At 34.0% G+C, this 25715-nt stretch overlaps 1 protein-coding gene across 1 annotated transcript in view; it reads left to right on the top strand.

Moving 5' to 3' along the window:
* SCAF11 (SR-related CTD associated factor 11) overlaps window positions 1–25715 on the top strand; it is a 50082-nt gene that overhangs the window by 10962 nt on the left and 13405 nt on the right. The window contains exons 4-6 of the mRNA XM_079714152.1: window positions 8402–8479; window positions 11654–11754; window positions 13673–13734. Coding sequence (XP_079570278.1) covers window positions 8402–8479; window positions 11654–11754; window positions 13673–13734 — 241 coding nt within the window. The remainder of the gene's footprint in view (window positions 1–8401; window positions 8480–11653; window positions 11755–13672; window positions 13735–25715) is intronic.

Here is a 25715-nt window from a genome sequence, read left to right as displayed (position 1 = left end):
GATTAGATATCTTAAAAATAGAGGAGGGCCTCCCTGGTGGCGCAGTGGTTGAGAGTCCGCCTGCCGATGCAGGGGATACGGGTTCGTGCCCCGGTCTGGGAGGATCCCATATGCCGCGGAGCGGCTGGGCCCGTGAGCCATGGCTGCTGAGCCTGCGCATCCGGAGCCTGTGCTCCGCAACGGGAGAGGCCACAACAGTGAGAGGCCCGCATACCACAAAAAAAAAAAAAAAAAAAAAAAAATAGAGGAGATTTTGCTTCCAGTAGAGAATTACTGGATGGCTAGAAGGCTTCAATTCAGTGCTTTTTGTAAGATTGCATTCAGTGACCACATAATTGGGAGGTTCAACAACCATGATTTGAGTATGTGTTTTTCTCTGAGGATTAGAATGTGTAAAATAGGCTTGATTCGTCATCCTTCATTACACTACATGCATCTTTGATACAACCATTAGCTTTATCATGGTGTACAAGTTCAGGTGTCTCTAGGGTAAGTATCTAGAAGTGATTGTAGACTATGTACATATTCGACTCCACTAGATAGTGCTAAACCTAGGTCTATGTTTTTAACTATTGTTGAATATTTTTAAGTTAAAAATACTTGATAACATACATAGTATTGCAGTCAGCACTTTTCTTGCATGTAATATTTTTCTTTTGTGTTACTCCTTTGGATATAAACATTTTGTTGAAGCCAAATTGCTTCTAAAAGAAAATACTTATGGGCTGTACTACCATAAATTGTGATGGGCAGTGGGGGAGTTGAGGTATTGTTTAAACAAAACTAGTTAACCTTGAAAGCAGAGAATAAACAGAATATTCTGAATTATCTCATTGTCCCTAGTGGGGATAGCAGACATCAGTTAAATAAACCATTAAGTTGAGCAGTAACAAGAGCACAATCTACTAATAAAATGTTCATTATAAATAATAAATGATTACTGGTTAACAAAATCACTTAGGCTTTGAACTAAATTTTCAGTTTGAATCTTTCATTGGTACGATAAAAATTAGATATGTTTTGAAGTGTATAAGTGCTTTGACAAATAGAAGCAGATTTCATATTCACTAGTGTTTTTATTCATGGCCATTAGTTATTAAGATCTCTCTTCTCATTTTCCTTAACCTCCTTCTGTTTTGAAAAAGGGGCATGTAGTTTACTTTGGATTTCAGGATTAGGAATGAGCGGCTATATTCAGACTCTGCTAACTGGCCCGGCCTTGTGCTAAGGCTTTCTTTTATATTCTTTCATTTAAATTACTATGTTAATGTTTATTTGAAATTCAAGGCAGCGATCCTGAACTCTTAAGTTGTTTCTAAATACTTCAAGAGCCTGAAATTAAAATCATTTTTAAAAATTGATCCATAGTTTTAAATTTTACTAATGTTCACTTTTAGTAGGGAGTTAGAAATCAAAAGTGAAATTTACAGTGGTTGGAAATCTACATAATAAGAAAAAAGTACAAAATGTATTCAGGATCACCTTCCTAGTCTTACGTGTCTTTCAGAAATTCTGCTGAGCTGTCTGAGATTTATTCTCAAGGTTTATTAAAATTTGATTCAGAATAGGTATCAAGAACCAAGAAGGACTCATTTATTTACTTTCACCTTAATATTTTAGGCATTGAAGAAATTCTCCATAAGAAACAAAGTTAAAGTATATAATAGTCTAGTATATTTATTTTGGACACATTCCTGGAAATTTCTCATGTTCTTAAAATATCTATATCCAGAGTCACAATCAGTTTCAATCTCTTCAAGTTCTAAAATTTTGGTTCTTTGGTTATTTAAAACAAAAGCCATGTAAGGACTAATTAAGTAACTGAATTTAGTCTCTAGATATTTCATAGAATCTACTTACCTAGGGCAGAAAGATTCAGAATAATGGAAGCTGGTGGTCTTCATGGCCCATAGCCTAATTGCCTCCCATTAGGGACACTAGAACAAATTGAAATTAAACATGTCCATTCTGTGTTTAGTTTCAAGAAATTCACAGATGGTAAGCCTGTTGGTTTATAAAATAAAAGTGATGATGTAGAAATAAAATACTGATCTAAACAAAGACACAGTAATTGACACTTAGGAAAGTTGAAGTTCTTGTTAATTTAAAGCATCAGTATTAGAACTGAGAATCTGGAACTAAAGAAGGCCTTTAACCTGATGAAATATGTATAGAACCAATACACTAAAGTTTATCAGCCACTTAGAAAGTTAATTATTTTATCTATACTGAGAGCAAAAATACAGTCTAAACATATTGAGGGCATTTAGTTTACATATAAGTTTAATCTTGATTGTCTGAGTTTGCACATTTTAAAGTAGATAATTAGAAAGGTAAAGGCTAGGGAAGTTTGACACATGGCCATAGCATTGATAGCCAATCATAATTATGATCCTCAATAGACAATAGGGTAACCTACACACACACTAAGAAAATAAGATTTATGATTTGGCAGGTTGCCAAGAAGTGGTTACAGTTCTGACCCTTAAAAGGGTTAAAGTTTGAGGACTTGGAAACATTTCATGTTTGAAGTGGTTAAGAGTTTTTACTCTATTTAAAGGAACATGCAATATATGTGATTAGGAGGTTTTTGATATTCACTGGGATTTTTTTCTCTTTTAAGTAATATAAATATTTCCCTTATTTTTAAAGTAAAATTTTTAATGTGATTAACTTTCCTACTATAAGCAAATTATCCTCCCTCAACTTATTTCTCTCAGTCCTCCATTTTATATCAAATTCTGACAGCTTCAGTTTGATAAAGTAAGGTTAATGAAATCAAAATTGCACAGTTGGCAAAGGTATGTTTTCTCTCATGAGACTAGAAATGAAGAGAGTCTTACTGTGGTGATGTACGGTTCTTGAAGAAGTCAGACAACAGTGTTCAATGCAGACAGGTGAGGAGTATGTTTTTGGATTAATAGTACATACCCAAAAAATCAAAATGTGACTCATTGACTTATATCTTGACTACTGATATGTTTTATATACAGATGTTCCCTTATGCAGTGAGTAGAAACTTATACATCATTCTAGTGATTAGATTATTGTTTGATAACATAATTAAGCAAAGTTTTATTGCCTGGATTTTCCCAACAGTTTTTCCTAAGATTTAAATTTTTTCTTTATTCCTGAACTGAACCAAACCTCTCTGTTATGTACTTCTCTGTGAACAATAATGTAAGCATATCTGTGGAGCACTACTGTTAGTCCTTATCTTTATAATCTGTAAAGCGTTGTCAAATACATTAATTCATTTAATTATTACAACTTGTGTGATAAGTGATTCAGAGCTGTCTATCTTCATCCTTAAAGTAGATTAGAAAGGTTTGCTAGTTCTGACTCCTCCAGAACTTGAAGTTGTGACTAATTATTCCAAATTTCTAGTTGTTTTCACTCTGTATTAATCCTTTGGTAAAACCTTTGGTAGAGCAAAGAATATTTTTATATTGCGAATGCTCATTACCTAAAGCATATATGGAATATGTTTTCATTTAATATTCTATATTTACCAGTTGGGTAAATTAATGTGTATTTCTGTATAGTCTAATTTTAAATGTCAGAATTTGTAAAGTGATTTACACAGATAGTTTATGGGATTTTCTGTTTTTATGCTAGAAAATGAAAGTCTTAACTATTAAATGTCAAAAGAAAAGAAAGGTTAAAAGTAATTCTACCCAACTGTTGTAATATATTTTTAAGAATATGAAACAGTTCCTTTTGAGTAGTTGGATAAAAAGTTTTCTTGCTGTTAATTTAATACTGACAGCCGTTTGCCCTGTAGGGGTACATTCCTGAAAGCTGTCTTGAAAGAACTGGTTAAATGTGATAGGACTGTCTGGAAAGAACTGGTTAAATGTGATAGTGTACATGTAGGCCGACTACAGGTGAGCACTTCTTTAGAGGTTCAGACTAGGTATCTTGGGACCATCAAGAAGAAAGGATAGGTCCTAGTGAATGGCTTTAAAATAAGCAGCAACCTCTAATGGTATGCATTCCTAAATCATCTTTATTTGATTTAGAACTGCAGTTTTATATAATGTGCTCTATTTATTAGTAAGAGAGATAAATGTTCTAGAGATTCCCATGAACAGACAAACCTACCTAAAACATAGGTACTGAGATTTAGTCTTTAAGCACTTACCTTTAACACTTGCTTCTCTCTCTCTAGGAGGGGCTATCGGTAGGCAGCCTTTGTGATTGAGGATAGAGCAGCAGCAGGAAGCAAGAAATATTAGAAATCAAGAATCCTGAATTCCCAAATAAGGAAGGTTTCCTGTTCTTACATTTAAATATGGGTTTATCTGAGCTGGGAATTTACAACGCTTCAGAATACTAGGGTATGTTTTACTGAAATCATTAGGAAGATTATTTTTTTCTGTCGAAATTGCCTCCTTAACTGATACAACCTCAGTACAGAGCATTCACAGTAAAATGAATGCTCTGTTTTTTAATACACATTACATTGTAAAGTAGTGATCAAATTCTGTTAATTTTGTAGCTGCATCACAAAGTTGAATGATGATATTGGATTACTTTGACTATGAAACTAATTAAATTAGATACTTGAAAAATTATTGAAATAAAAGTCATTGTCAGTTTAAATAGGTGAATAATTGAAGGGTATTTTTGTTGTATATAAGAACTCAAAATGGTGAATAACGAAAGGGTATTTATTTTTGTTGTATACAAGGAAAATAAAATTTAGGATAATTTTCTTTAAAACTAAAAATATATTTTAAAGAAGAATTAAGTATATTAGCTAAAATTTTTCAACATTAGTTTTAAATGTGAATTTTTTAAAACCACACAACTTAAAAACTAAATTAGTTATTTTAGTGACACAAACTCTGGAAACTAAGATTAAAATATCTTTGAGATTTTCTGAATGGATATCTGCTGGATTATAAGGATGAAGATTCCTTAGGAATGCTTTAAAATTAGGCCAATGCAAACCATTTTTTTTTAACTTTCCTATTAAAGCTGTTTGATCATCATGTGATATATAATTTTATGCTTTAGTACCTACTGATGATGGTGTCTTTGAACTTTGGCTAATACGCTAATGTAAAGTAGCCTTATATTTTTCTTACATTATACATTAACAAAAAATGAAAGATCCACTTAGTTTTTAAAAATCTGTTTTGATTTCTTTTTCATTAAGTTCTTTAGTCACTATTAATTTATTGAGGTATGCTGTGAAGACTTAACTCAGGATAACTGAATTTCTTTTCTGTTTCCCCTTTGAAATGCTTTGCTAAACTGTTTTAAGGTCAGAAATGGATATCATCATTTCTCAGTAGCTATAGCAAAGATATTTTGTCTATATAGGTAGCTTATTTTCTGACCTATGCTTTTTTTTTAATCTGAGGAGGATAACCTGCTTTTAAGAAACTTTTCTGACGGTAAACCTGAGCCAAAGAAAATCTATTAACTTATTTTCCAATGTTAACTAGATTATTTTTAGGAAATGTAAGTATATACAGATTATCGTAATAGATAGCAGTAGTTTTCCGACTACTATTTTTTATTTGTTTTCTTTCTTTTTGTTTTTGAAATAGCAGTGGAACCCTTTCTCCACATGAAACCTTAAGACAAATCCATGACAATTACAGTTAAGGAAAAAAGAACAAAACCAAAATCTTACTCAGAACCCTGATACCTGTAACAGATCAAAATGGAACAGCTCAGGTTAAAACTCTTGTCAGTTTGAACATGGTAAAGGGAAGAGAGCCATTTAGCTGATGTCAACAGAGGAAATTTAATAAAGAAGGAAATGGGATTGTGTAATTTCAGAGTTTTTGAAAGGTTCAATGCATCTGATATAGAATAAATTTCTTTAACACAGTGGCTTTCTTTGGATCTTTGTAAGTGTTACAACTTGAAATAGATATTAAAAAATGGAATAGTTTAATTTCCATATATGTCGTGAACTTTGAAAATTCCAACAAGAAAAATCACTAAGAATTCAGTCTCTCACATGTATATGTACATCATATTGTGAGTTATCTTTTTGTTAGTGAACCAAGCTTTTTTATTGTTAGTGCTGTAAAGCTAGTTAATGTTTAGAAAACTTTACACAGTACTTAGTGTATGCCATTAATTACTGTGAAAACCTCAGATTATTATTATCCCCATTTTCACAAATGAGACAAAGAAAGGCTATGTAATTTGCTCAAGGTTATACACAGGACAAGATATAAAAATAGTAAATCCAGAGCCCTTACACATGTCTTAATAGTTTTTTAAAAAACATTGAAGGAAACAAATTTTATTATTTTATCTTTTTTTTTAAGATTTTTTTTATTTTTATGTGGACCATTTTTAAAGTCTTTATTGAATTTGTTACAGTATTGCTCCTGTTTTGGTTTTATGGCCACGAGGCATATGGGATCTTAGCTCCCTGACCAGGGATCAAACCCATATCCCCTGTATTGGAAGGTGAAGTCTTAACCACTGGACTGCCAGGGAAGTCCCTGTTTTATCTTTTTAATGAATTTTATCTAAATTTACCTTTAAAATAGAAATACAAATATATTTTGAAACTTTAGTAAAAATAAATACTTGAAAGTTTCCACTTTATTCTTTTGAATTATAAATGTGTTAATATAACCTCTAGTCTAAGAAATTTCATGAAGTAAATGGTAATATAGACAACAATCACATAGCTATGATGTTGAGTTCTTTGAACTAGAATTGCTATTTGTAATGCATTATTAAAAAGCTGTGGACAGCTTTGTTGCTACTTGTAGCAAAGCTTTTTAAGGTCAAATTTTCTGTAGGGAAAGTACTAGCATCCTAAATGCATAGTACTTGGAAGTAAGCTGAGCTGGGTTCTACCAGTCTGAATTGGTTTAATATAGCCAGGAAAGTCAAATTTCCTAATTCAGATATGGTGTAGAGCATTTTATCAAGCCCTACCTACTTAAGAAAAGAAAAATCACTTTTTAGCAGAGTAGTAAAAAGTAACTCTATTTATATTTTGGCTGCTTCCAAAGTGACTCACAAGCTTTGTGAAAATGTATTATATGATCGAGGACCACACACAGTCTGTTGTACTTGTGCTTGTGTAGGCATATCTTGATATGTGCCAAAGTCCAGAAAAGCAAATATCACATTTTTCCACCAGGGAATATAGGATAGTTTATCAAAACTTCATTATTATCTTATCTATTCGAATATTGCTATTAAATTGCTAGAATCCTGTTTTACTTTTATAACCATAGGTATTAAAATATCGCCTTTCAGTATTTTCTTCTTAGGCTACAGAATCTTCCCTTTTACCCTAGTAGACAACATACTTTATCTTAAATTATTTAAATAATATAAGCCTATTCCTATACAAACATTTAATAGTTATCAGAGAAACTCAATTATAGTTGATGCATGTTAATTTTGAAAGTACAGGGAATATACTGATGTCAAGATAAAGATGATTTAGAATTACACAGTGAACAAAGGACAATTTTTCTTAATTTATAAAGAAAGCCTACAATTCAGTTTGAAAAAGACCAGCAACCTAATAAAAAAATTTAGGCAAAAGGCATGAATAGACAGTTTAAAGAAAAGGAACTTTGAAGAGCCCTTAAACATGGAAATATTTTCAACCTTACTCATATAAAAGGAAATGTAAATTAAAACTATATGACATACCATGCTGTTAAGAATGGGACAGCTCTGAAATAGTAATATGAGCCAATTTAAAATACGTAATTAAGAGAAAAACAAGATTCAGTTCAGCATCTGAATTATATTTTATATTTAAAAGATACATGTTATGCATAAACATTGGGTATCGCCAAAAGGATACATAAGAAGCTCCTTCCGGAGAGGGCATCTACATGGCTGAGGGAACAGCAGAGGAATCCTTGCTTTTCTTCATATCTACAGTTTTTTTTTATTGCTGGTACAACTGCCTATTCAAAATTATTTTGGGGGAAAATATTGTCATCAAATATTAAAATCTATAAGGGACCTGTCCAAGCCATTCCTTTTACAGCTTATTTAGAGTTACTCAAGTGCTTTGGATCAGAGAGGTAGTGATTTCAGCCCAGCTTTCCTTTCATTATAGCTGTAGTACTCAACTGTGCAGCAAGTCTTAATAGGTATTATCTTGATAAAAAAGATCTTATCTCTCTCTGTTCATCGTTGTATTCTACTTATTTAGCATACAGTAGGTGCTCAGTAAATGTTTGAATGAATTTTAAAAATTATGGTATTTATTACTTTGTGGAGTGATACAGGTGGAAAGTATTTCATCTTTGTCTTTGAAAGAAGAAAAAATTATTTTTCTATTGTTTCCTCTTCTGGTGAAAAACTTACCGTAAATGCGTTTGTTATAGTTTAATTTTGATCTGTTTTAAAGAGACATTCATAAAGTTATAATTCGTTCATTTTTCAGACACTGGCTTCATGTCCTATTGACCGGAAACCTTTTCAGGCGGTGTTTAAATTCAGTGCATTGGAAGGTTGTGTTAAGGTAAGGTTTACATTTTATTTTGTAAAACAAACTCTTTAAACTTAATTGAGATGATTTTGCTTTAAATTTCCAGTTTGAGTATATTTGTGAATTGTTCAACTTTAATGTGTTTAATTTCCATTGAAAAAATGTTTGAATGGAATATTAGATTCAAAGACAAACCCCCACAAAAACTTAAGTCCAGAGTACCTGAAAATTATGTTTTCATGAAAAACATATAATGTTGAGAAGATTAAACAAATAAAATTTCATATAAAAGGGTGTCTTTGTTCTTAAATTCTGGTGCTTGAAGGAAACTGAGTTTAACTGGAGTAGAATAAGGGGGTTTGTGAAGATCTTGAGAGGGACTTCTCACGGTTTCAGGGTTGTCATGGGCAGATGACTTCTTTTATGTACAATTTTATTGTAATGCTTAATCCTAATCACATTCTTGAGATTCACATTCCATGCTGATGTTACTTATGATTAAGAACCATGATTATGATTTGTATTCACATTTATTTTTGGCTTACAAATAAAAGAAGAAGAAAGAAATAGGAACATATTCTTGAGTTAATGAATAAAAAGTGAAAAGAGGAAAAGAGAGTAAGTAGTAATTTACATAAAGTGAAATGTGTAAGAAAGATTTCTTGAGGTTCTCATTAGTAAGTCAGGAATGGTATACAGTTAAAAATGAGAATACTCAATATATACATATATGATGCCATTGATGGGAAAAACAAACTTCCCAAGTAGCACCAACACTTTGGTTGCTATCTTTGTGAATAGGAAGGGGCATGTAAGCAACATAAAACTATTTAAGCATTAGATGTTCTCAGTGTAGGTGTTTATAATTTGTTTTGATATATTTTTTCCAGATAAGTCTCAGTGACTTAAGGTACAAATGAGATTGCAATTCAAATAAAATGACGTATGTAAAAGATACTGCATGTTGTAATTGTGTTAACTTTGGACATCTATGCAAATTACTATATATCTTGGAGAAAAGATAAAACATTATATATGTGTGTGATAGTATAATCAAAATTAAAGCAACACTTCTCTGAAAGACATGTTCTGTTTTTCCAGACTATATATATTATGTTGCTGAAGATTCTTTAGCGTGAACTAGCTTCCAAAGATATTCTTCTGTAAAATTTTGTTCTGTTGCTTCATGTGAACTTTGTTCTGTTGCTTGGAATAAAAATTTATGTTTTATTTAATAGGGTTTGAGTGTTACTTAAATTAAAAGTTTGGGGGAGTGTTAATCTAATTTTGTCAAACTTAAAAGGTATTTCTTATCATGTGTGATATTATCCATATATTCTTTCTTTTTGTTTGAATTTTATTTTATTTATTTTTTTATACAGCAGCTTCATGTTAGTCATCCATTTTATACACATCAGTGTATACCTGTCAATCCCAATCTCCCAATTCATCACACCACACCCCACCACACCCCACCTCTCCCCCCCGCCACTTTTCCCCCTTGGTGTCCGTATGTTTGTTCTCTGCATCTGTGTCTCAATTTCTGTACTGCAGACGGGTACATCTGTACCATTTTTCTAGGTTCCACATGTATGCGTTAATGCACGATATTTGTTTTTCTCTTTCTGACGTACTTCACTCTGTATGACAGTCTCTAGATGCATCCACGTCTCTACAAGTGACCCAGTTTCGTTCCTTTTTATGGCTGAGTAATATTCCATTGTATATATGTACTACATCTTCTTTATCCATTCGTCTGTCGATGGGCATTTAGGTTGCTTCCATGACCTGGCTATTGTAAATAGTGCTGCAGTGAACATTGGAGTGCATGTGTCTTTTTGAATTATGGTTTTGTCTGGGTATATGCCCAGTAGTGGGATTGCTGGGTCATATGGTAATTCTGTTTGTGATATTATCCATATATTCTTAATATCTTCCTTTGCTCTTTTACTTCTTTTGAATCTTTATTATCCTTTTCCCTTTACAGTTAAACTCGAATGGGTCATATATAGTTGCTTATATTTTCAACCACTTGTTGGACATCTCCATCTAGAATACCAAAGGAATCTAAATATTAACAAACCCCAAACTCATCTCATTCCCTGCCCCGTCACCCAACCCCAGTTGTATGGTACCATAATCCCAGTCACCCAGATCAAAAACATCTGGGAGTTTTCCATTTTTTCTCTGTCTTATTTTTGCCTGTTCCTTCTGCACAATGTCTTAAATTTGTTTCCACTTCATTACCTCTTTGTAGGCCCTCATGCTGTCATCTAGACCTGTTCTGCCAATAGAAGTATACTACAAACCACTCTATAATATAAAATTTTTAGTAGCCACATTAAAAGACCAAAAGGAAACAGTTAAATTGAATTTTTATATTTTATTTAATCCAACATATCTAGTATTATTTCAACATGTAATATTTTAGAAGAATTATTATTGAAGGATTTTATCTTTTGTTGTTGTTTTCATTGAAATCGGTGTATATTTTACACTTACAAGTACATCTCAATTTAAACCAGCCACATTTCACATGCTTAATAGTATGTGGCTAGTGACTGTTGTCTCATGCAGTATAGATCTACACTGTTATAAGAACTTTTTTCCAGTTTCCTGGCTTTTATAGTTTCCCTTAACTGGTTCATTCTCCATATCACTGCCAAAGAAAACAAATTTGATCATCTCATTCACATGCTTTTAAAACTCTATCTTCTGATTCCTATAGAATTATTTTCTTATTCAGGGCCCTTTACAATCTGGTCCTAATACATTGTATCAGCTTCATATCCTGATAATTATTTCTTCCCCATCTGCATTGGCTTCTCACTGTTTCTTATAACTGTGTTCCCTCCATTTAGAATATTTTTTTCCTTATACAGATTCCAACTCATCTACTCATTAAAGTCTTCTCTGATATCCTCAAAGTCAGTTCTACATGTATACAAAGATCTGTGTTTATATTTGTTATGAGCACTTAATCTATTTACATGCCCCTCTCTTACTGTTATGTTTCCCCAGAGCTTAGCACACATACTAAATTTAGAGTTTAGCATGCTTGAATTAATAAGCATACGTATTTGGGCTGCATGTTCATTCAGACAATTTTGTTTCTTTAATTTTTTGTCCTTTCAAGGGAAATGTGTAGGTTATCATTTGTGATGCCAGATTATCAGTCTAAATAGGTGATTTTGCTTTTTCTCACAGGTTCACATAAAAAGACAGTTGAGAGAAACAAATGAGAAGAAAAATGAAAGCTCTTTTAAGAAACATCTGTCCTGTCAGGAAAATTCTAAAAGCTGTATGAGGTTAGTGCTGAACTTCAGAAGTGGAATCCAACTGTGTAGAATCAGAAGATAGCTAGTAAAAAGAAAAAAAGTACTTAAAAAAATGAGGTTTTTTGTATTTAATTTGAGGTGAGGTTTAAATGTATTTAATTATTTATTTTAAAGCACACCCTTGATAAGTTAAGGAAGGACCAGCTGAAATCTGAGAATATAATTTATTTGACCTCTATCTGATGAATTAGGTTTTTTTAGTTTTTTCCTAATTTGTTTTAGATCGATATTTTTGTACAATAAAAGTTAAAACAGTGTAAAATTTCTGTAAAATTTTCTGAATGCTTACGCATTTTTGTACATATCACAAACCAACATGGATAAGCATTGGTGCACAGCCCACACATTTTGAGTAACTGCTCTAGTATTTATGGACCGAAAGTAGAAAGTAACTAAAGATATAGTACAACATTCTTCATGAGACAGTTGTAATTGAAACTACTTATTATCTTTCTCATTTTGTTTCTCTGTGTTATAGCAGACACTTGCTACTACTATAACAAATGTTTATTGTTTAAAAAAATTTTTAAACATGTTTGGATTTGTTTCTTTAACTGCTATTGTTAAAACGTAATTGCCTAGAAATACTTAGTACGCAGGTTTAACAGGTATTAACATATTTTTGAATTAAATTGAATTAGTAGTGTACTGGAGATTCATTTATTATTAATACTTAAAATAACTTATTACAGTACTTTTAAAATTGAAGCCCTTTTTGATCTGAAGTATATTTAGAGCTGTCCAAAAGTTGTCACAGGCATAATTAAATCTATGATTCTAATTAGTACATTTCATCAGAATACTAATATCTTAAGAGCGTAAATATATTAGTTACCAAAACAGTTAACAATATTCCTTGAGATTTATTGAATCATGCCACTAATTTAGAACCCTGTAGCTCTTTAGAAGTTATAGACTTTGGGGAAGTTATAGACTTCTTTGGTAATCTGAAGAAAACTATAGACAACTACTATCCGAAAACATACTTAGAGACAAAAGTTGTTAGATTTTAAGGGATTCCTGGAACACTCAGTTCAAGAGCCCACCCATAAAGCCAGTTAATAACTGCAGTAGAGCAAATTTTATTTAAAGTTTCTTTTAATTATATCTGAGTCAGCTTTGAGTCTTCCATTTATGGTTATATAGTAAATAGCACATTTTTCCCAGGCATAGTGAAGAAATACCTTTTGCTAGCTTCATTATTGATTTATCTCCTATTCTTGGCTGTGACAATGTCATAGATAGGCATTTTTTCAGAATTACCCAATTCTCTTGGCTCGTGCTGAGAGTGCAGTGCTCATCATTGTATGACCTGTGATAGGGTCGTACAGTGGGTCTAACAGAGCTGAGGTGGTCCACATGCTTAACTGTTTTTTCTCAAGGACTGTGGTAGAGGGATGGCATAGGGATGTAATGCAAAATAATAATTTGCTTTTGCTCACCAAGTCATACCCTTAATGATTTCTTCCAAGGTGGAAAATCTGTCAGCTATTAGATTTTTACCATACACTTTTTTTGGGAGTCTTTTGGATGGTTTTAGAATTCCTCTCATTCAATCTTATGTTTATGAGGCATATGCCTCATTTCCTGCACTTAGAAAATATCCCATTCATTGTTGCCTCTCCCTTCTAAAGCTGTAAAAGTCCTCTTTCTGATAGTTTCTCCCAGTTCCAGGGAAAGGGATTGCAAGAGTGTTTTGTTTCTTGTTAGTGAATCTCCATTGCAGTCATTGGAGTGGTAACTAAGTGGGGAGTCCAACTAATCATGCTTTCTTTGCTAAAATTTAAAACTCAGTGCATAATACTTTCAATTTGGTGGGCAGTGGATTGAAAATAAATGAGCAAAGTAACAGTTTTCTCTTATTTCATCTCTTTATTGGTGTTTACAGAAAAAAAGTCAAAAGAGAAGGTCTATTAAGTGCAAAACTTTATGACTTGAAGATGATATACAGTAAGTGACTTTTTTTACTTGTGTGTTCTACCTTTTTTTGTTTCTTACTTTAATGCTTGTGCCAAAGTTCTTGTAAGTAATATTTTGGATTGGAAAATAGTCATGCACAGAACTCTGCTGAGCTCTGTACACTGTATTCAGTCCTACATAAACTGCTTTCATGGAGTCATTTATACTGTTTCAAGCCTTTTTTGTTTTCATGCTCAGCTGTAAGGAGGGAAGGGGAGAGTGAATGAGTGTGTGTGTGTGCGCGCGCGCATGTATGTTGGGAAGGAAAAGGAGAAAAGGATGTTTTCCAACTACTTGGTTAGCAACCTACATTGTGGTCCTACTCCACTCGTTAGTGCAGAAGTCCTTATGGGAACTGAGATGAAATACCTTGTGGGCCAATAACTGTAAGCAGTAACAAGAGAAGCCTGTGACAGTGAGAAGTTAATTCATAGTTCCCAGAGGAAGTTGTGGTTTGGCTTTGAGCCACACTTTTAATTTGACACTTTGTTTGGAAATAAAGCATTTCTTACATATTTATCTAAATGAGCAGTTAAATATGCCTGTCTCTTGTTGTTGTCTAGTGTATGGTTCTTTAATACAGGAAAGCTTTGCAGCAGGGCCTGAGAAAAATGGCACTATAGTGCTTTGTGACTCCTCTTTGGAGCTCAAGCGGTTTATTCTTGTTACAAAGAACAACTTACTGTAGGCTAATTGTAAGCAGGGAGAAGTGAGCATTTATTTTCCAGGCCAGGTTATAATTAATTTCTATTTATAGATAGAAAGAATTAATGAATTCATTGATCTTAAAACTAAATGATAATCAACTTCATTTTTTATACGTTTGAATACGAAGTTTGGTTGTTGTTGTTATTGGCTTTTTTATTTGAACTAACATGATCTCAGGGTTATAGATAACCCCATATTTATAGATTAATGAGTGTCTGTCTTCGATAATTTACTATTAAAGTGGAATTTCACTAAAAGGACTTTATGGTTAGATAAGCATTTTTCTTTTGTTAAAGAACTTTAGGTATCAGAACTTCTTTGTTTTTCTGTGTCATTGCTGTAGAATAGCATCCTTTTTAATGAATAGCCTTTGTTTGATAATTCTAGGATCTGATGTAAAATTTACTGCTAAGGAAGAGTAAATGATGTTATAGATTTTCTCTAGATAATCTGGCCCACTCTCTCTATGATAATCTTAGTTTTAAGACTACTGTAATTTTCTTTAAATATGTATCTCCTGCCTGGACTTATTTTTAGAGAGAAAAACATAGGCAAATCTTAAATCTATAGTGCTTCAGTATGGTGAAGGCCATTTATAAGACTGATTCATTTGGATTTGAGAATTTGTTTTACTATTCAGAATATGAAATACTAAACAAGTTTTCAGGGGACATCGTAAGCCAGTTGAATAGCTAATTTTTTTCCTTCCAATTTATGTATATAAATACATATATACATATATAAACTATGTATATAAATTATGTGCATAACTTATGTAATTATGTATATAAATTATGTATGACATATACAACACTAAGTTTAAAGTGTACAGCATAATGATTTGACTTACATACATCATAAAATGATTACCATGGTACGTTTAGTGAACATTCATCATCTCATATAGATATAACATTAAAGAAATAGAAAAAAAATTTTTTATCCTTGTGATGAAAACTCTTAGGATTTACTCTCTTAACGACTTTCATGTATAACATACAGCAGTGTTAATTATATTTATCATGTTGTGCATTACATCCCTAGTACTTATTTCTCTTATAACTTGAAGTTTGTACCTTTTTACTTCCTTTATCCAGTTCCTCCTTCCCCCACCACCTGCCTCTGGTAACCACAAATCTGATCTTTTTTTCTATGATTTTGTTTGTATAAGTGATATCATACAGTATTTGTCTTTCTCTGTCTGACTTATTTCACTTAGCATAATTCCCTGTAAGTCCTTGCATGTTGTTGCAAATGGCAGGGCTTTATTCTTTTTCATGGCTGAGTAATATTCCATTGTGTGGAATATGTGTGTGTGTGTGTATCTCACATCTTCTTTATCCATTCATCTATTGATGGGCACTTAGGTTGCTTCCATATCTTGGTTATTTTAAATAATGCTGCAGTAAACATGGAGGTGCATATATCTTTTTGAATGACTGTTTTCATTTTCTTCGGATAAATACCCAGGGATGGAATTGGTGGATCATATGATACCTCTAGCTTTAATCTTCTTTCTCAAGATTGTTTTGGCTATTCAGTGTCTTCTGTGTTTCCATACAAATTTTGGAATTATTTGTTCTGGTTCTGTGAAAAATGCCATTGGTGTTTTTTTTTGTTTTTTTTTTTGTGGTACGTGGGCCTCTCACTGTTGTGGCCTCTCCCGTTGCGGAGCACAGGCTCCAGACGCGCAGGCTCAGCAGCCATGGCTCACGGGCCCAGCCACTCCGCGGCATGTGGGATCTTCCCGGACCGGGGCATGAACCCGCGTTCCTTGCATCGGCAGGCAGACTTTCAACTACTGCGCCACCAGGGAAGCCCCCATTGGTATTTTGATAGAGATTGCATTGAATCCGTAGATTGCCTTGGGTAGTGTGGTCATTTTAACAATATTAATTCTTCCAGTCCATGAACATGATATATCTTTCCATCTGTTTGTGTTGTCTTCAGTTTCTTTCATCAGCGTCTTATAGGTTTCCAGGTACAGATCTTTTACCTCCTTAGTTAGGTTTATTCCTAGGTATTTTATTCTTTTTGATGGGATTTTGAATGGGATTGTTTTCTTTTTTTTTTCTTTTTTTTTCTTTTTGTTTTTTTGCGGTACGCGGGCCTCTGACCGCTGCGGCCTCTCCCGCTGCGGAGCACAGGCTCCGGACGTGCAGGCTCAGCGGCCATGGCTCACAGGCCCAGCCGCTCCACGGCATGTGGGATCCTCCCGGACCGGGGCACGAACCCGTGTCCCCTGCATCGGCAGGCGGACCCCCAACCACTGCGCCACCAGGGAAGCCCGGATTGTTTTCTTAATTTGTCTTTCTGATAGTTTGTTGTTAGGGTAGAGAAGTGCAACAGATTTCTGCATATTAATTTTATATCCTGCAACTTTACCAAATTCATTGATGAGTTCCAGTAGGTTTTTGGTGGCGCCTTTAGGATTTTCTATGTATAATATCATGTCATCTGCAAACAGTGACAGTTTTCCTTCTTTCTTTCCAGTTTCGATGCCGTTTGTTTCTTTTTCTTGTCTGATTGCTGTGGCTAGGACTTGCAAAATTATGTTGAATAATAGTAGCGAGAGTGGGCATCTTTGTCTTGTTCCTGATCTTAGAGGAAAATGCTTTCAGCATTTCACTGTTGAGTGTGATGTTCGCTGTGGGTTTGTCATATATGGCCTTTATTATGTTGCGGTATGGTCCCTCTATATCAACTTTATTGAGTTTTTATCATAAAGGGATGTTGACTTTTTTTTAAAAGCTTTTCTGCAGCTATTGAGATTATTATATGGTTTTTACTCTTCAATTTGTTAATGAGTATCACATTGATTGATTTGTGGATATGGAACCATTCTTTCATCCCTGAGATAAATCCCACTTGATCATGGCATATATGATCATTTTACTGTACTGTTGAATTTGGTTTGCCATTATTTTGTTGAGTATTTTTGGGTGTATGTTCACCAGTGATATTGGCCTTTAATAAATTTTCTTTTTTTGTGATATCTTTGTCTGGTTTGGCATTAAGGTTGCTGGCCTTGGAAACGTTACCTCCTCTGCAGTTTTTTGGAATAGTTAGAGAGGGGTAGATGTTAACTCTTCTCTCAGTGTTTGGTAGAATTCACCTGGGAAGCCATCTGGTCCTGGACTTTTGTTTGTTAGGAGTTTTAAAATTTTGAATAGGTAATTTTAAATTATAGTTCTTAAAAAATGTATTTCCTGCCAGAAGGTTAACATTATCCAAGGCCTGTAACTTAATGCCATGTCTACTTATGTTAAGATGCCTGAAGTCATTTGTTTGGTTTAGGATAGGCAGAATATTCTTTATACTTTATGAGTGGGTAGAACAAGAGTACTAATACCTATCGTGTAATTATTAGCAGATGTCTTTACTGAGCAAGTCTAGATTGAGCTGAAGGGTATTGGGTACTTGCTGATTACCCATTTAAATTTCTTTCTGTGATGTTGCTTTTTACTTGTGGCGTTTAATACATCTTACTTAGCCAGTTTTTCTTCCAGCATTGAGATAGATTATGTACCTGATGAAGTAGCTTACATTTAATTATCATGTTTAATGAAGATTATTCAGGTGTAAATTCTAAATCCATACTCACCACATACTCAGTATGAGAAGTTTGTACTAGGAGAGCAAAAGGGAATTGAGATGAACTCATTCATTCAACAGACTCTGAAGCAGCTCTGGACTCTTAGGGTTGTAGTAATGCACAAAAGAGACGAAGTGCTTGCTAACAGAGTATCTTCTGTGGACAATAAAGAGATAAATGTATAATATGACAGGTGTTATACGTGCTTCAAAGAAGAATAAAGTAGGGTAAAGGGACAAAGGATGATGACATTCTGGAGGTGATTATATAAGGCATCAGGGAAAGCCTCTTGGATTAGATTATATTTGAACAGCAATCTAGAATAAGTAAGGGATCAAGCCATAAATCTATCTAGAGTGTTGCAGGAGAGGGACGAGCAAGTGCAAAAGCCTTGAGACAGGAGCAGTCATGGTATGTTCAGAGAATAGCACGGAGGTCAGTATGACTAGAACAATTGAGTTACGTAGATGGAGGAGGAAGAGTTAAGTCATTGGCTGGGAGGTCATTTAGCGCCTCTTAAATGGCAAGCATTTTCAGGGATAGTATGGACTGACATATTATTAAAGGATCTCTGGCTGTTAAGGAGAGAATAGTTCATAGGAGGGCAAGGTCCTCATAGGAGGACTGAGAGACTAGTTTGGTGGCTGTATTCCAGGCCACAGATTATGGTGGGTTGGGCCAGGAAGATATTAGTGGAAGTGGCTCAATTCTGTAAATGTTGTATTTCAGAGGTGAAATTAAAAGGATTTGCTGATGGATTGGATGTGAGGTAAAGAAGTCACGGGTGAGACTAAAGTCCTGGCCTGAACGACTGTCAAAATGGAGTTGCCAATTACTGAGATGGGGAAGGCTAATAGAATGTTTGGGATGGTATAATAAAGATTTCTCTTTTGGACATGTAAGATGCTTACTCTACAACCAAGTAGAGATGCTCTGAAAAAATATGGATGTTTGCATGTCATATGCAAAAGATATTTTCATCTTTAGATTGTTTTAATGGTAATTGGTTCATGTTGATATGTGAATTAGTGTTTGGCGCTTAAGTCAAATTGATGGTTTCTTCCAGTTATCATTTCTTTCCCCACTCTCGAGTTTGGGCAAAAATGTTAATAAAGACCATGATCAGAAATAAGACTGGAAAGGAAGGTTGAGGCCGTCATAGAGAGTTGAGCAATAAAGCTAAAATTTCTGCATATTATCTTACAAGGAGTAATGTTATGCAAAAAGATACCATTAAAGGTTTTTTTTTCACTGGATTACAATGTGGTGAAACCATTTTAGGAAAACTCGGTAAAAGTTATTTCAAAAAGATAGAAAGCCAAATACCTGTTAGAAAAATTCTAGAGCTGTCTCTTTTTTCTCAGGTTGTGTTTCTTTTTTCTCTTTATGACTCATTTAGTATACACCTTACTTGATCAATTCTGAGAACCCTTTTTTTTCCCCCATTCTAACATCTCTGAAGTGGGATTCTATCTTATCATTTGTCTCATATGATCACTGTTGACCAAGCAGCTGCATAGTTGCACTGCCTGTGACTGTATGAACATACAAAGTGCTGTCATGGAATCTGGAGAATAGATAGCAGAAACTTGGGAGAAGATCCATAGATAATCCTGGAATTTTCTTAACCCCTAGACCTCTAACTGAGAGAGAATTGGGGGAAATTCATCAGACACATGTGCCAGCATTCCTGAGAAAGTCATAAGTTGGCTAATTCTATTAAATACATACTTAATTGCAAGGCCAATATAAGAGACCAGCACCAATGATTTAGTTCTTGTATGGATTTCCTGAAGAATCACCACTGTTCTTTTTTTTTCTTCCAGTTTTATTGAGATAATAATTGATATATACAGCACTGTGTAAGTTTAAGGTATACAGCATAATGTTTTGAGTTACATACATCATGAAATGATTATCACAGTAAGTTTAGTGAACATCATCATATAGATACATTAAAGAAATAGAAAAAAATTTGTTTCCTTGTAATGAGAACTCTTAGGATTTACTCTCAACAGCTTTGATGTATAACATACAGTGGTGTTAATTATATTTATCATGTTGTATGTTACATCCCCAGTACTTATTTATCCTATAACTGGAAGTCTGCACCTTTTGACTACCTTCATCAATTCCCCCTCCTCTCACCCTTCATCTCTGGTAACCACAAGTCTGACCTCTTTTTCTATGAGTTTGTTTGATTGTTTGTTTTTGAAGTATAATTAGCCTACAACACTGTTAGTTCCTGGTACACACATAATGATATGATATTGCTATACATTTCAAAATGATCACCACGATAAATCCATTTACCATCTGCACCATACAAAGATATTACATAATTTATTGACTGTATTCTCCACAAATCACCACTGTTCTTGATAGCATAGAGGATACCATGTGAAAAATGGTCACCACAAACTTGGGTTGAAAAGTAATTAGAAAAAGTTGGATTTTGCCTGTAAAGAAGTTTTATGAATGCCTTAACCAATTTATTATGCCTATATATTCACTTTTATTAGTCAATTAAAAACTGTGCCTAGGTCTATATTAGTTTCCTAGGGCTGCTGTAAAAAATTCATTACAAACTTGGTGGCCAAAACAGCTTGGTGGTTAAAAACAGCTCTTTCAGTAATTCTGAAATAAAATTTCTAAGTGATAAGAAATCACTGTGACCCAACTCTGATGCAGAGATTGTGTTCTCCAAATAACATTTCCTAATAAAAGAACCAGGCCTCCTTGAAATAAATGACTGTTTCCAGGTTTGAGATAGTAAATAAATAAGATGTGCCTAGAATATTTTTTTCTTAACAGAAGGCAAGGAAACTTTCAAAGCAGTGCTAGGATTGTAACAAAAAGTCTCAAGAATCAACTAGATTGGGCTTCCTTTAGCCAAAAATGGAACAATCTGAGCATGAAGAGGATAATAACCTCAGTAACTGTCAAGAACAGTTATTGAAACCTGTCAGATATGTTTAAGTTCATGAGTTCGTCATGCTACCTTATAAGTAAACAAACACAAATTGGTCTGTTTTAGAGGATGCTAGGAAGTTAACTCATTATTAAAACCAATATATGAAAGGAAAGATACAAGCATCTACCTTGCCTTTTGTATATAAACTGTACATCAGGGTGATTGAACAGGTAGTAAAGGAAAGTTTATTTATTAATTTTTTTTTTTATTGGTTTTTTTTTTTTTGCGGTACGCGGGCCTCTCACTGTTGTGGCCTCTCCCGTTGCGGAGCACAGGCTCCGGACACGCAGGCTCAGCGGCCATGGCTCACGGACCCAGCCGCTCCGCGGCATGTGGGATCTTCCCGGACCGGGGCATGAACCCGTGTCCCCTGCATTGGCAGGCGGACACTCAACTACTGCGCCACCAGGGAAGCCTGGAAAGGTTATTTTTTATAGAAGTATTTCTGCAAGTAATTGAAGATTTTGGACTTCGAATATCAGCATTTTGTAAACTTTAATGAATTAATAGTTCTAGGCAGTGATCAGCAATGGCTATTAGTGTCCCAAGGGACAACCAAACATTAAACATTTCCTTATGGAAGTAAGTAACTACAAATATGCAGTAGTGTGCCAAAGAAAAGAAAAAAAAAAACCCCAAAACAAAAAACTGCATCTGATTAAGAAATCTAACTACTAATTTATAAGACATACAAGAGACAGAGATGCATGTTAAGTGACAAGGAGATGAAATCAACAAGATGTAGACCATAGACAAATGACCTGGTTTCTTCTGTCAAAAAGTTCCAAGGAGTTTAAAAGTGGAAGAGGGAACCTGTAGATTAAAAGAGACAAAAGAAAGATTCAACTAGTCACAGTTGGATTATTTGGATCCTTATTGTGACATGTTGTAAAAAGAAAGTAAAATATATATATATAAAACTTTAAGGACAGTTGGGGAAAAATTGAGATTCAGGTGTTTGGTATCAAGGAGTTATTGGAGGTTTTTTGTTTGTTTACTTGTAATAATGGTATTGATGTTATTTTTTTCCTCCAAAGAACACTTATATTTTATTTCTTTTTATTTTATTTTTTTATTTTTATTTTTTTGCGGTACGCGGGCCTCTCACTGTTGTGGCCTCTCCTGTTGCGGAGCACAGGCTCCGGATGCGCAGGCTCAGCAGCCATGGCTCACAGCCTAGCCGCTTCGCGGCATGTGGGATCCTCCCGGACCGGGGCACGAACCCGCGTCCCCTGCATCGGCAGGCAGACCATCAACCACTGCGCCACCAGGGAAGCCCGAACACTTATATTTTAGAGTTAGTTATTTACTGAAATAGTTGTGCATTAAAATGATATGATGTCTAGAATTTGTTTCAAAATGACTTGAGAAGGTAGTAGATAAATTAACAGTGGATGTGAATTAATAATTGTGGAGGCGGGGATATGGGTATAATGGAGTTTCATTATGCTATTCTATTTTGTGTTTGTTTGAAATTTTCTGTAATTAAAAAAAATGTACCATGAGAATTTAATTGTCCATTTTCCCCGATAGTGGTGCATAAAATAATTCAAGTTCTTATAGTTAACTTCAATGTAATAAAGTATATTAGCTTGTTTTGCGGCTTTTTTTTCTAGTAAGATTTTAAGTTGTGAATAGTTGTGTTTTCTGTGTGGCATTTTCCAGGGTATCATACAAAGTGGTAATGGTAATTAAGTACTTAGTATTTGATTGTCCTTGGCTGTAGCTTACCTGATGATAAAAGGTAACTGATCTATGCCTGTAACAGACAGCAAACAGACTTCAGAAAGCTTCAGTAATAAAAAGATGCGTGAAAATAAAAGACAATTTTAGGCAAGTAGTTTTCTCTTGAAGGCAAAGAGACTGAAACAATGGTTAATATAAAAGTAAAATAACTAAATGTTAACAGTTAAATCTGCCCCGTAGGTGTCATTTTTTGTACTTTATGGAATGTTCAAAATCGTTCATAATTATAAACTTTAAAACAATTTTAAAAGGCTGAATATCTTGGCCAAGATCACACAGTTGGAGCAGATAGAATTTGATCCAGTCTTCTGACTCTATGTCTAATGCCTCTTCCCACTGCAGAATAATGCTAAAGTATGATATTATTAATGTTACTCACCTTAAGCCTCTCACTTTGTGGTTGTCTACAAGCTTTTATAACTCAAATTATCATCTTTTTCTAATGGCTCGATATAAATAGCAGACTGCTCCCTACTTAGCAGACCAATTAACTTTGTAATTAACTTTGATTATTTTGTGTTTCCTTTTAGAAATGTAATAGAGAACAGGTTTTGTTTTTGTTTTTTTCTGGCTAAAGTTTATAAATCATAACTATAGGAATAGAACCTTTAAGGGTTTTAACCTTTAATTTTCACATTGAGATTTCTTAGATACCATTTAACAAACTGCCTCATTAGAAGACTAAGAGAATCTGTAAAGTTACTTGTAATTGTCTCAAAGTGTAGAGACAATAATGAACCTATTATGCAAAAGAGAAGCAACCTTGGACTCTTAAATGTAGGCATTTGATGACTGAGCAAGGAACTAAGATGAAAGTTAAGGTGAAGGTAGAGTTAGTGGGAAGTTGTGCAAATTAAGAACATTTTTATGTATTTACCTAGTTAGACTGAGCAGGAACCATGGTACCCAAAGAATAATTTAAATTTATTTTTATGAAAGAACTTCTTGAGAAAGTATTATCTGTCTTTTTATGATTGCTTGGCTAGATTTCAGAAGCAATGCGGTTTAGTGTCTTTAATTTTTTCCAGTTTTTCGAAGTGGGAAGGGGCTCTTCTTTGAACATTCGTGTGTGACTTTCTCCCTTGAGTTATTATCTTTATATTATACAAACTCAAACTAATGTATAGAGTGTATGAAATTGTGAAATTCTTTTATCTGGATTAGAAATTATTAGTATAACATTAGTTAAAACTTCAGCAGGCCTAATAGATAATTTTATTGGAAGTTGAGCCACTTTGGTTTTGTACTAGTTTTTCTGTTAAATCATCTGTGGCTCTAATAAAATTATATAAACTGTTTAATTTACTTTCTTCATTTAATGGAGATGGTGTTGCCTCACTGGAGGTATTGTGAAAGATTAGACAGCATACCTTTTGGAGAATTTGTTAAGAAAATATCACTTTCATTCTTCAGTCATACTAGATAACTGAGTTGCCATACTTTTTTTTTTTAACATCTTTATTGGAGTATAATTGGTTTACAATGGTGTGTTAGTTTCTGCTTTATAACAAAGTGAATCAGCTATACATATATATATATATCCCCATATCTCCTCCCTCTTGCGTCTCCCTCCTACCCTCCCTACATACTTCTTTTTAATTTAAACTCCTTTATGTACTTTGTTCTTGGAATGAACATAATAATCTTTGGTTTGGGCTAATAGTTTATAATTGATGTAGTTTATAAAAAGTGTCCTCTTTTAAGGCATTTCTTAATGGAGTACTTCCTTAGGTACATGCTAGATCCATTTAATTATGGCTCTATTAATTGGGAATCAATTAATCAAACTTTAATTGAGTGCCTGCCAAGTACTAGGCTCTAGGCTCAGAGCCTTTGTTATACTGGTTCATATTGTAGAAAAAGATGTTGTCATGAAACATCTTTTGGGATATACTGAATTCAAAAAAATAAGATAAGCTTCCAGTTAAGCATAACAGATTGAACACCTGTTTAATTCTCTTATCCCTCCTAGAACTCTATGGAAATAACCATAAAGGAATGAAAAGAAAATAAAAATTTAAAGCCAAAAAGATAAGAGAACTAGAGAGAAGGGACAGCAGATAAGAGATGTCCATAAAATATAAGCTTGAAAATGGTTGTTTGAGGTGAATGGTAAACTGTCTTAGCAGAAAGCTGAAGCCCAAACCTTTCATGGAGAGAGTGGGGTTAAGAATCAAATCAGTTCACGTACCATAGAACCTTAGTCTTGGGTCTGGGGGCCTCTGTTATCTATGAAAGCAGGTATATGCGGTTGTGCTGAAAAACAGAATTGGTTAAATTTTTTTAAAGGAGCAGTTTATCCTGTAGATTTCTGGCCAGTGTAGGGGAAGGAGTCTATACAGGCAAAGACTGGAGGCTTACTCTCTAGAATGAGTGGTTGAACCAGATTAAACTGTAGCACAAATGGGGGTAGAGGAAACAACAGAGTAAAGAAAAGGAAATTAAGTCAGATGTTGAGGCCTCTAGTTCCCTACCCATGATCATTTCCCAAAGCACTTGCTATCTTGCTTATTCCCAAAGTGGGAGATAGAAGGTATCTTCCAGGATACTGTCTTGCCTAAAAGATTTGGAGATACTGCCATTTGGGTGTCTCTGAATGAAATAGCCAAATCTGTGCTTGATCACCTTACAGGGAAAGCCATTGAAAGGCACTGACCACCCATCCACATCATCTTCAATCAGTATTTTAGTGTCCCGCAAACAATCAAGGATCACCAGAGATTTGAGGGAACCTCCAATATAATAGAGATCAGTAAAGAGGCAAAGGAAAGGAACCTGATAGAAACCCAGTGCTGGGAAACAGGGAACTACTTGAAAATTAATATCCTCAGAGATAAGAGAAGGGATATTTCATCAGTGAGACAAGAAAAGACTAAAAAACGAAGACTTTTGGAAATTAAGAATATTATAGTAGAAGTTTAAAATATTGAACAGAAGTGGAAAATGAGC

This window comes from Hyperoodon ampullatus, assembly GCF_949752795.1.
Source record: "Hyperoodon ampullatus genome assembly, chromosome: 11".
Classification (NCBI taxonomy): domain Eukaryota; kingdom Metazoa; phylum Chordata; class Mammalia; order Artiodactyla; family Ziphiidae; genus Hyperoodon; species Hyperoodon ampullatus.
Note: the sequence above shows the minus strand (reverse complement) of the source record. Positions and strands in the feature narration are given on the sequence as shown.